We start from the raw sequence: 12,876 nt of genomic DNA, 5'->3' as shown, positions 1-12,876 counted from the left end.
AGTGCCGAAGTCTGAATCCTTGGACATCTCTCATCCTCATTGGTAACAGACTAGAGTTCATATCCGAACAAGCATTTCTCCTTAGCAACTCAACATTAAAAAATAAAGGAATGTTTCCAAAGAAATATAGTTCAATTGGTAAAATATTTAATAATCAATTTTTTCATTAATGAAAGGTGAAGATCTATTATACAAAATCTTTTAAAAATTTCCATAAAAACTAGAAATAACAAATGAAAAAACATTACCTGCAATGCAACACTAAACTCTAAATTAATTTGGACTTATTCCCTTTAATTACACACAGACTAAGAGAAATCTGTGTTTGAGGTAACTAACAGTTGTGTTTAACTGAGCATCACATAGCACATTTGGCAGCCTAACTCTTTAAATGCTGGCAGCAAATATTTTCATTTCTTAGGAAAATGATAAGCAAGTCTTATTAAAAATCATATATGTAACTGAATATTAACTTTGCATTAAATAAGTGTTTAAATAATAAATTTTATATTAAATAGGGTATAAATTTAAAGAGCAAAGAATTTTAAAATTCCGCCCACTTCTAATATAACAGTGTTTTATAATTATACATGTTACATACCAGAAACTATTAAAGTGAATTACACTTAAAAAACAAAAAAAACTCATATTGAGTAAAGTATTATTGTTAAATTTCATATTATATTCCATATGATTTGAATACTAAACATTAAAATCCATTTGAAATCATCATTACTTTTAAATATATCCACAAATGGTCTCCAGGGGTTTGAGGGGGGGTTCTTTAGGTTGATTTCTTGAATATTATAACTAATGTTTCTAGCTTACCAACCTTCCAGAAAACAGAAGCCTATATTTTGTATTTGAAGTAAATATACTTATTCAACAAGCAAATATAGACAACACATCAGTTGTTTAAAGTTTTAATATAAACTAAATTTTAAACTATAAGTACTTTAAGTACTATAAATTCTAAAACCATCAATTCAGTAAGAACTCTGGCATAAAAAAATAAATACAACTCAAATTCTTTTCTAACCAGAGCTGAATCTTCAATATAAAATAGGAAAAAATCCTCTGCTAATATCAAAAGTTCTCCAAATTATCTGAAAACACCATGGAATTCTATTATTCTTTTGGAATTCTCTCAATTTCTACATTTTCCTACCCATATGTAGAATTGTACTATAATACTACTAAATCCATGCGATACACATTTATTTCTGTTGTTTATTTGATTAATTCAAGTTAAAATTCTCAGTACTTACCAAGAGCCTTTAAATTTCTACTAGATGACCAATAGTATGCTATTGTATGCTATATGCAAGTATAAAAATCAGAATGGAAGAAACTAAAATGTAACTACACAGTTTCCACTGATGTCAATGCTGGGCTTTGTGTTATGAAGTAAAATCTATAATTTTATCTTTCCAAATGAGACAGTCTATAAATCTTCTCTCACCTGTCTGCCAATTAAAAATTTTTTTTCACAACTTAAAGAGGGAGCGAGTTCTTTTAGAAATGAAAAAAAAAAGTCATCTCTCTCTCTCACACACACACATACACAGTTTTTATTATTTTCACTTTTTAAGAGCCAAAATTGGGTAGTTCCAGGAGATAAGTTAGGTAACTATTTGTGTTCAGGCTATACATGGGTAAGTTCAGATGACCTTTTGAAATACTGGCTTTATTAGATACTCAAAAGCATAGAATTATACAAAATAAGAGGTGTAAAATATCTCTAAAGGTAAAAATATGAAACTGGCAACAAATATATCAGTTTTAAATCAAAGTTGCTCATCAAACCAGTCCTCTGTCCATTTATTACACTGCTGAGCTTTGACAATATTCACCTTCTTTTCTATGACATCAGAAGTCACCAGAGTTGTACAATTATGAAAAGCTTCAATAACTTAGGTAGCAGATAATTTCTTACAGTCTATTTTTTTTTTTTTTGCTTCCATAGACATTGCTGGTTCTTTAGGTTCTTGCTTAACTTGGTTCACAGAAATGGTACCCTCTGGGTTTTCTTCAACTTTAAAACCAAACATAAAAGAAAAACCGTGAAGATTAATATAATCTATAACACTGGAATCTTTAGAATTATATGAATTTAGAAGCAAAGCATAAAATAGTAGTTTGGAAAAAAGAACCGAGTAATTTAGAAAAGCAGTTGGTGTATTTGAGAATTTAGTGCTTCTAACATCTTAATAGTCTTTCACATTAAATTCCTTCAGTACACTGCTAGTAATGAAAAAAAAGAAGAGACAAGAAAACTATAAAGTTACTCTCCTCTAAATATACTTGGACAAAAAAGCAGTCCATAATTTGATAAAATTAGAGTAATAACTAATACTTAACCACAATTGTTTTTAAAAGCATGTATGAATAAAAATCAGGAAGCCTCCCATTATTTCAAAATGATTTGTTTTACAAACAGCACACATATGTATCACAAATTCACAGATGTGTTACCATTCCCATATGGCTTCCATATGTGATCAAATATTAAGAAAATGTCCCCTCCCTAAGAAACTTCACTACTTAAGTACTTTAGAAAAATATACCAGATCTTAAATGATAGCTCTACACAAGTTATGTGTTTGCTTATCTAAAATATTTCAGAATGCACTGACCATTCTGATTTCAAAGAACGTATAACCAAATTAATTCAAATGTAGCGCACCAGCAACACTACTATGAACTGACAGGTGGAATATCTAAGATAAAAATCTTTCTCTCTTCTCAAGAATATCAGGTTTGCAGTTGCTTTAGGGAATTGAAGTTAACAGGACTATATTTGCTCATAGAAGTGTGTCACACACCTAATGCTTGTCACATATAGGTGTGTTGGAGTTTAGCCCAAGCCAAAAAGAAACCCAGTAGAGGATGAATTTAAATGACCATAAGATTAATATTCTGGTGAAGTGGTCCCTCAGATCTTGAGCTAACTTGATATATCATTCAAGTTTTGATTCATAGAGGGTCTCCTTTAAAGCCATCAGAATTAGAGATCCCAATTCAGAGGGAGGAAGCATGTTAGAATGGAAAAAGCTTTAGAGGCAAATAGATCTGAATTTAAATTCCTTCTTTGTCACTTACTAGATATGATCTTCAGGCAATGAGGTAAACTCTTTGAGCCTTGGTTTCCCCATCTGTAGGATGGGGACACCATCAACTATTTTATGGAATTCTGAGGATTAATTCAAGTATATTCCTATTCTGTCTCTTCTACTTAAGTTCCTCAGTAGTGACAACTGCTACAGCCCTCTGGATAAATTTTCTTAAAAGGAATACTTCCAATAAATCTAAAACACAATGAATCTTTTTTGGAAGGAACTATCTCACACTTTTCCTTACCCAGAAGAAAGATGAGGAAAAATATATCTTCTAAGGATAATTTCTATGAAGATTTTGCTCTTTAAAGCAAACTGCAACTCTTTTCCCATAGCAGTGCTCAGTCCAGAACAATTTGTGGGAAAAGAAGTGACATAATTCAAGTAGGAGTTAACAATTTATTACTGTGTTGACTGGGTTCGTTACAAAGTGAAGGTATGTAACAGTCATGTATTAAACTCAAGTCTCCAAGTGTTACTAGTTCCCTTTCAATTTCTGTAGAACTCAACACTTATGTCTATAACTCAAAATTTTTCTTTTAATCTTTATATCTGCCCACTTCACTCTAGTTTCATTGTTGTGTACATTAATTTTTCCATAATAACCTTTACACTAAATAGTTTTCCTTTTAAGGTTTCTTTCCTTTTATTCATGCATTCTAAAATGATCTTTCTGATCTGACATCACCACAGATTTTCCATGTAAAACTAGGTAATTAGAGAATGAATAATTATAATAGAGAAAAAAATTAAGTTTAAAAGTTATTAATATTTATGCTCATGAAAATTTTTTCTTTTCTCATAGTTCTGATTTATTTACAAACTACCGTATTTTTTGCACTAAAAGACAACCCTGACCATAAGATGCACCTAGGTTTAGAAGAGGAAAACAAGAAAAAAAATATTATGAACCAAATGGTGTGCTAAAATATTTAATAAAATATAAGAGAATAATATTTCAACCATGTAAAGTGAAAAGCAGTCAACAGCGGTATTAAGAACCATCATCACTGTCATTAAAAAACGAGGAGAGACTTTAAGGTTCAAGTACTCTTCTAGTTTTCAGGGAACCAAAAGAACTCATCATTACTAGTGTCAGAATTTATGAAGCTCAGTTGCTCACAATCACTGATACCACTTTCTTCACTATCTTCATACTGACCAGACGCCCTGAAATTCAGCAGTAAAGTGGGATATTTAAGTGTCCACAGGGGTTTCGCATGGGCCCACCGCTTCCTCTTCTAACAGCTGTTGCTACCGCTTAAAGGTGAGGTAATACATATCATGGTCTGTGACACAATATTTGCTCCATAAGATGTACAGACATTTCCCCCCACTTTTGGGGGTGGACAAAAAAAGTGTGTCTTATGGAGCGAAAAATATGGTATAAACCCACTGAGTAGAAATGATAGTTTTTTTTCTATAGTGTAATAGTGACAATAGCCCAAAAAGTTCTAAAAAAATCATAACTTGATTTTAACTTACCAAGAGCTGGATGGCTGCCTATAATCTGTATTGGAATGGTCTGCACATTTTCCATCAGAATCCTATGAACACTTCCTTCCAGATTCTCTGTATCCTCAACATCTCCAACATCTACCAGCTGATCAACTGCAACCAGATTTTGATCTGGTCCTGAAAGGTTACTCATGGTAGAGGCAATACTATTTTGGGTTAGGCATGTATCTGTTTGAAGGCTATGACTTTGACCAAGCTGTAGAGAATTATTATTCATTACATCACTTTCTATTGAATCCAGAAGTCTTGAAGGACTGGAGGAGGGGTGGTTATTTACTGATATCAGAGCTGGTGATCCATCAGGGGAAGCGAATCTTGGTTGCAACTGCAAACCCTTTTAAACCAAAAAGAGTTACATCAAAATGTTTGAATTTATTAAGTAAATTCTTTTGATACAAAATTGGGATAAAATATAGGAGTATAGTTAGTAACAAATATTCAGCAAGGACAGAAACAAGAACCAAAGGAAAAGAGGTACAAACTAAATTTTATTGCATGCACAGTTAACTCAAATATTTTCAAAACATATTGTTTAAATTATCATCTTAAATTAAGATACAAAAAGCCAGGATAGTAATAATGAAAACATCTTTGATCATTATTATAATTCTATAACAATTCTGTAAAATCCCTAAGAGAAGAAGAGGGGAGATTGAAGAAGAAAGGAAAGAACTTCAAATTTGGCTATAATACTGAATTTCTACCTGTAGTTGTGTGAATATTTTTGGCTGAAATGAAGAAAGTGAGGAGAGCAAGTGGGCTGGTTCTGGAGACAAAGAACTCCTTGCCTGATTTGTTTCCACTTTAGTGGAAGTTGATTCTCCTGGTGAATTTCCTAAATTATATAAAAAACAAACTATTAAAACAAAAAACTTTATGGCTTCCAGGATACTACACTTTATTACAACTCTAACTATGAGAATTGGAATAAAAAATAAGGTCAAAGGTTTGAAAGGACTTTAAGAAGTTATCTAGTCTGCTATTTCCAGAACCTGGTATATAAGCAGAATCACTAAGGGAACTTAAAAAAATATAAATTCCTAGGTTCAACCTCTACTAAACTTAATTCAATTTAGGATGGAGTAGGCAGTGAATTTTTTTTTTTTTTTTCACTGAAAGACTCTATATCTGTAACTGTAATCAAGTCCATTTTCTATGCCATGATTCTGGATTATACCTAAACTTCTCTAGGATGGATTTAAGCACTGACTTTTCTTGTAACCTTCAACATGCTATTTAACCCAGTTTCTAAATTTCAGTTTCCTCATCTGTAAAATGAGGACAATAAGGGAATCCTCCTCAAAAGACTACTGAGAGGATTAAACAGCACTCTCATATTCCTTGGCTTCTTCATTTCTAATTGTCCTTCAATTTCTCTCTGCTACTACTACTATGGTCATACCCTGGACTATTCTACATCTAAAATCTCTAATTCAAACATCCCATTCTCTGATCACAACCCCTTATTCTCCTAGGCATTTTGCTCAGATATTCTACTACAATTGTTCTTCAGACTCATGTAAATCCCCAGGCAATTGATTCCTCAGTTTTTTTTAGATACATCAACCTCTTCCCTAATAAAATTCTATCCCCACCTAGCTTAGCATCCTGGGCTTATAATTTTAGTCACACTTGCAAATATCCTAACCTCCCTTGCATCTCTGGGTTTTAGTTATACCCAACTGGTAAAATCCTAACTCTGGATGAAAATGGCTGCCAGTGCCTATACATGTGAAGCAAGATGCCACTTGAATAAGAAACTCATTGCTACAACGGATACCAATTCATGATCATCAACATTAACCTGACCGTCACCTACATCTGACAGCCTTACAATGTTTATCTTACTCTATATTAGGAATGCTATCTAATCTCCATTTTCCTAAACTCTTGGTCACCCTTCCTGAGATCTCTCATTCTTAGCATTCTTACTTAAAGAGGAAAGAAAAGCTATCAGATAGAAATTTCCTCAACTTACCATCACCAAAGCTATCAAGTACCTTCATCTCCATCTATTTCTTCCTATCGCTCCTGTCTTAAAATGTCTACCCTCAACCCCATACTTCCTTCATAGTAAACTTCTTGAAAAAGTGGTCCACATTGCCTTGGCTGCATGTCAGTTGGCTGGAGCATCATCCTGTATACCAAAAGGTTGCAGGTTCAATTTCTGGTCTGGGCACATACCTAGGTTTTGGGTTCAATCCCCACTGGAGGTATGGGAGGCAACTGATCAATGTTTCCCTCTCACATCAATGTCTCTCTCCTTCTTTCTCTCTCCGTCTCTCTCTTTCTCTCTCTCTCTCTCTCTTCTCCCTCCCTGTCTCCCTTTCTCTCTAAAATCAATAAACATATCTTCTGCTGAGGATTTTTTAAAAAGATCTTTTAAAAAAAGCAGTCCACACTGTCTCTACTACATTCATCTCGCATTCACTCTTCAACCACCCCAATATGGCTTCTTCCCAATCCACTCTAGAGATAGGGTTCTGATATGCAAGCTTTCCAAACCTGATCTCATGATCTTTTTTACTCTGCCCTTTGGCCACCAATACCTATTACGCCAGTGTTGCTGAGCTCAGTAAATGCCACCATCAGTCAGTTGCTCATGGAAGAAACTCAGGAGTCATTCTAGATCATCCCAACTCTTTTTTTTGGGGGGGGGGGGCAAATAACTGGTTTATTGAGGGACCAAAAGAAGGGGGGAGGGGGTTAAGAGGAGAGGCAATTCCCGGACTGACTCAACGGCCTGTAGGAGCAAGGGAAGCAGGGGAAAGATGGCTCCCAGTCCTCCCTGCGGGCCTGTAGGAATCGCCCCATCCCCACTCTTTTATTTCTTGCATCTATTCAGTCAGTAACCAAGGCCTTTGAGTTCTACTTTTAAAATAACTCTTAAATCTTTCCAATTCTAATATAAATGCTATCACTGTAGTTGAACCACTGTTACCTTTCAAGGACAGCTGAAAGAGCCTCCTAAACCTGTTTTGCTTATCCAATTTGACCTCTATGTTCCTTGAATTTGACAAGCTCTCTCTTGCTTAGCCTTCAAACATGCTATTTCTTTGATTGGTAAATTCCTATTCTTCAGTTCTTAGTTTAAAAGTCACTTTTTTAAGTGTCACTTCCCTAGTCCCTCAACTAAGTTTTCACAATTTTGCTATTCCCACACACTTTTGCAAAACTATGTCATGGTACTTTTCCTAATAGTAATTAATTAGAACATATTTGTTTACTGTCTTTTTCTCTTGCTAAACTTTGAAATTAAATGAAGAAACTTACTTGTTCTTTCTTATGTCCAGCATTTATCACAGTGAGTGAAATGTGTGCCGAACAAATTATTAATGTTAAATAATTCAAAAATTATTCTGTAGGTAGTGACTCAAAAGTTAATAGGCCAAAGGATAAAGATTTATTTTATTGTATATAGTTATTCATAAATTTATTCTAAAGCATTTATTTAGGTGTTAACTTTTTAGCAAGCATTATGCTATGAACTAGGTATATTAATTTGAATAAAATATAATCCTTGCCCCTGAGGAGCTCAAGTCATAATGAAAGATACAGATGTGTAAACAAAAGGATACCGTGTTAAATAAAGGGATAAATGCAAAAGGGTGAATACCTAACTTTATATAGGGGGTGAAGTAAGAGAGCAATTAAAGCCAAAGAGATTGTTATTTGAGCAGTGAGTGAAGTTTGCCACGCAAGAGGACAATTGACATTTCCAGAAGAGAGAACAAAAGGGTTGAAATAAGATTGGGCTATTGAGAGAATATAGGAGTAAGAACATATGAAAAAAAGCAAACAGTACAAAAGGAACAATAGTTTCCTGATCAGAGTATCTTAGGGTTATTACTATTGGAATTAGTTTAAATTTATAGTAAACCATGCTCATAATCAGACTCCAATTTCAATCATACAGAAGCATAAAAGCTGATTCTAAGAGGAAATTTAAATAGCTAGAATTATTTGAAAAATCTTGTCTCTTTGGACCATGATTTCCTTATCCATAAATTTTGATCAGAAAATATCTTAAATGTCTACCAGTTTTAACATTGTTTGATTTTATATTTTAAAGGTATTTAAGATAACCTACCTTCTGCAAATGTAACTGTCACAGTCTCTCTGAGAATATTCCCACTGTCTGAAGTCCACTGAAGCTAAAAAGGAAAATTCACTTCAATAAAAGTAATATTGAAAAATATTTTAAAACAATAATATAACGGTCATATTTTATCATTATAATGTAATTGTGCTTTATTCTGTAATTACTCTCTTCACTTGTTCATATCTCAAAGAACAACTGTACTTCCCTATCCAAATGCATTAGCTTCACAAGTTCAGACAGCAAGACTTTGTATAGCAAGTGAAGGTGGCAAGGACCATTGCTAACTAAACCAGTTTTTGTTCCTGAATTTTGAATAATGAATAGTTAAGAGTTTTGGATAGCAAAGAATAGTAGTCTAATGTAATAAATATCTAAACCTATTCAGTTACTGAATTTGGATAGTAAAAATATGGAAAGCAAAGAATATTACCGCTGGGATTTTAATGCCATAATCACTGCCTGCATTACAATTAGTAGTTTCTGGGTAATTATATTAATCTCTTCAAAGCAGGAAAAATTTTCATAGAAATGACCAATATTCAGAGGGAAATTATCACAGAATGAGGTAACAGTAATATCCATAGATGGCATACGGAATTAACATTGTTACTTTGTTTATTCAAGTTTACTTAAATTTGCCCATCTACTTAAAGACGGTAAGACATACACAGCATGTAATCAATAAATGTATTAAATGAATAAATATATATATTTTTACAGAGGTAAACTATGTTGATTTTTAAATAAAGATAACTATTATTACAGTCAGAGCTGGAAACTCACTGGTTTTTCTTCTTGTGAGAGTATTTATAAATTTAATCAAATCATCATTTAAGAATTCATACTATTTACATTTTATAAAAAAAAAAATACCCGTTTTTCTTATATCATAGTTATTTATATGGCCTAACAGCAACCATCCCTATTAGTCCAAACAGTAATAGAAGCTAGGAAAGACTGTGTACTAAAACATACCGTTGCTGGAATAATCTCTGAGTTACACACAGTGTCTCCATCTCTCAAGGATTTCTGTACTTCATGGATGTGATTTTTTATATCATTTACAGTTGGAAAAAAGGATAAATTATGTCTTTCGGGTACCTCATCAGGTTTGAACAGTTCCCTTTCCACAAATTTTCTGTGGAGAATATGAAATAGGATAAAATATAAGTAAATCTAGCAATTTACTTTAGATCACATAAGAGGTGGTTCTCTTTTAGCATAAACTTGTATAAAGCATGATTTACAGCTTTTTAAGTAGTTTATATTTTTCCACTTTTAATTTTTTCCATATGTTAAATCATATAATTCATAGATTAAAGAAATATAACATTTACATTGGTTAAACAACTGTATATCTTAGAGTGAACTTTACATTTTTATGAATTTAAAGGAATCAATATTTTCTTATTTTTTATATCCTTGCCTGATGACATTTTTTCATTACTTTTAGAGAGGAAGGGAGGGAGAGAAATATCAATACAAGAGAGAAGCATCAATTGGTTGCTTTCCAAACAAACTAAATTAGGGATTGCACAAATCTGGACCAGGGATGGTACACACCTGGACTGGGGATTGAACCTGCAACCTAGGCATGCCCCGACCGGGAATTGAACCCACAACTCTTTGGTTACCAGATGATGCTCCAACTGAACTACATTGGCCAGGGCAAAGTAATCACTATTTTCAATTTAAGTATGTTTTGAACACTTACTAGATCAGGCACTATACTGAACACTTCACATCAAGTATCTCCTTTAAGCCTTACTATAATCCTTTGAGGTACAATGAGCACTCCCACTTTACAGATAAGAGAACTGAGTGCTGCAGAAGTTAACTAATTTGCTTAAAATTATACACCTACATAGTAAGAGAGCTTGGGCCTACACTCAGGTTATCTGCATAAATATGTTATATTGCTTCCAAAAGGCATCAATTAATATCATATAAAGTATGATCTGCCTGCCCTGACCAGGTGGCTCAGTTGGTTAGAGTACTACCCCAAACACCAAATGGTTGCGGGTTTGATCCTTGGTCAGAGCACATACCTAGATTGTAGGTTCGAGCCCTGGTGGGGCACATATGGGAGGCAACCAATTGCTGTTACTGTCTCACATCAATCTTTCTCTCTCTCTCTCTCTCTCAACTCTCTGCTTTCCTCTCTCTTTCAAATAAATAAAACCATATCCTTGAGGATAAAAATTTTTTTAAAAATATGATCTGCTTGTACTTTACAAGAATGCAAAAGATAGAAATAGAAAGCAGTATTGCCACATAATTGTATAAAAACAGATACATAAAAGAAATTATTTATATATATATATATGGCATTACATTCAGTAGACCATATTACAGAGCTGTATTACACCTCTGTTCTTAAGATTCAGGTTTAGTAAATAGAGGATGGCTTTACCAAATTCTGGTTTAATTTAACAAGGCCTCAATGGAAATAAATATAAAATGTCTTAAGAAATCTGCTAAATAAAAATGTAGTGTACTAATTAATAAATAATTCATGAAGCTCTGGCTGGTGTGGCTCAGTTGTTTGGAGCACTGTCCCATAAACCGAAAGGTCCTGTGGTCGATTTCCAGTCAGGTGAATGCCTAGGTTGCAGGTTCAGTCCCCAGTCAGGGTACATACAAGAGGCAACCAATCAATGTTTCTCTCTTGCATCTGTGTTCTTCTCCTTCCCTTCCCCTCTCTCTAAAATCAATAAGCACGTACTTGGGTGAGATTTTTTTTAAAAGAAAAATAATTCATGGAAATACTCATAGTGTGATTCAGATCAGGCTATACAGTAACCAGTACAAACAAAGTCAGTTAGGTGCCAGAGATCATGGCAATGAGCACAGGCTGTAAAGTCAGACCTAAATTTCAGTTCTGCCTTCACCTCTTACCAGGTATTTAACCACTCTGAGTCTCCATTTTCTCATTTGCAGATATACAAACTTTATGATCATAAGAATAAATGAGATCATGCATGTAAAGTAATTAGCACAATACCTGGCACACATTAGCTTCATGAAAATAACAGTTAATTATTATATCCTGAGTATCAATAAAATTAGACCAGACTGCCATATAAGAGATTTCACTAGACAAATAACTATCTGTATTCTTTTGTTGTAATAAAATTTAATTTTATTTCAAATAGGTTCTAATATTTACCTTGGCCTAATGGTTTTAATATCTTTAGTTCTGCATAGGTTTTTTTCCTGCAAAGGTATTTATTATATAATTCAATTCATATACCATTTAGAAAGATTTCAATTTGGCAAACCTGAATAATGGAATATCTTAAATAAGTAAGTGAAATCACTACATGGCTTGTCAAGCATATGCTGGAAAATAATCAGTTAATAAATAAGACTTTTTAAAAGATTTTATTAATTTATTTTTAGAGAGAGGGGAAGGAAGGGAGAAAGAGAGGGAGAGAAATATTCATGTGCGAGAGAAACATCAACTGATTGCCTTTTACACGCCCTCAACCGGGGACCTGGTCAACAACCCAGGCATGTGCCCTGACTGGAAATTGATCCAACAACCTTTCGGTTTGCAGGATGATGCACAACCCACTGAGCCACACTTTGACAGTATATATCCCAGAAAATGTCTATAATATCAAGTGTATTATTTAAAGAAACAAAATTAAAAACAATTTGTTTCTACTGTACCTTAGATGTTTCCTTACTGCATACACTTGTTCTATTCCCTGTGATACTAATTCTTGAATCTTATGAGCTACTTGAGGATGTAGACGTGAGGGTAATGTACAATTCTCATCTCTAACTGTAGTTTCCTCTTCTTCAAGAGAGGACACCGGAAAAGGGGAAGGTGACAAAGGAAGGGAAGGAGTCTCTAATTCATGATACTGATGAGCTTGCTGTGTAGGTAACTGTACATACCACCTGACAAGAGAAAATATTTAAAATTATATTATTAGACAAAGGGAAGAATCATAATTACCTATCTTAATACTCATGAAGAGAAGGAATAATTTTTTTTTAAATTATATATTATTATATCATATTGAATATAAATTTAAAATGTTCTCTGCTTAACTCTTCTAAGATTGGCTTCAAACCCAATTAAATAAAAATAGTTTTTTACAGACTTTTTACTATGGCCCTAACATTAAC

At 33.4% G+C, this 12,876-nt stretch overlaps 1 protein-coding gene across 4 annotated transcripts in view; it reads right to left on the bottom strand.

Moving 5' to 3' along the window:
• Positions 1-12,876, bottom strand: part of CARF (calcium responsive transcription factor) — a 53,859-nt gene that overhangs the window by 629 nt on the left and 40,354 nt on the right. For 3 of the 4 annotated variants that reach the window (XM_090268509.1, XM_090268517.1, XM_090268529.1), the window contains 6 exons: positions 12,412-12,645; positions 9,712-9,874; positions 8,725-8,788; positions 5,339-5,469; positions 4,602-4,968; positions 1,558-2,035 (listed from right to left, as the gene is read on the bottom strand). In XM_090268509.1, coding sequence (XP_090124635.1) covers positions 1,914-2,035; positions 4,602-4,968; positions 5,339-5,469; positions 8,725-8,788; positions 9,712-9,874; positions 12,412-12,645 — 1,081 coding nt within the window. In that variant the 3' untranslated portion in view covers positions 1,558-1,913. Of the gene's footprint in view, positions 1-1,557; positions 2,036-4,601; positions 4,969-5,338; positions 5,470-8,724; positions 8,789-9,711; positions 9,875-12,411; positions 12,646-12,876 lie in introns of those variants that run through there. The other variant, XR_016509618.1, reaches the window with a different exon arrangement.

This window comes from Furipterus horrens, unplaced genomic scaffold (assembly GCF_987537825.1).
Source record: "Furipterus horrens unplaced genomic scaffold, mFurHor1.1.pri manual_scaffold_1, whole genome shotgun sequence".
Lineage (NCBI taxonomy): Eukaryota > Metazoa > Chordata > Mammalia > Chiroptera > Furipteridae > Furipterus > Furipterus horrens.
The sequence above is the reverse complement of the archived record's forward strand: the minus strand, read 5'-3'. Positions and strand labels throughout refer to the sequence as shown.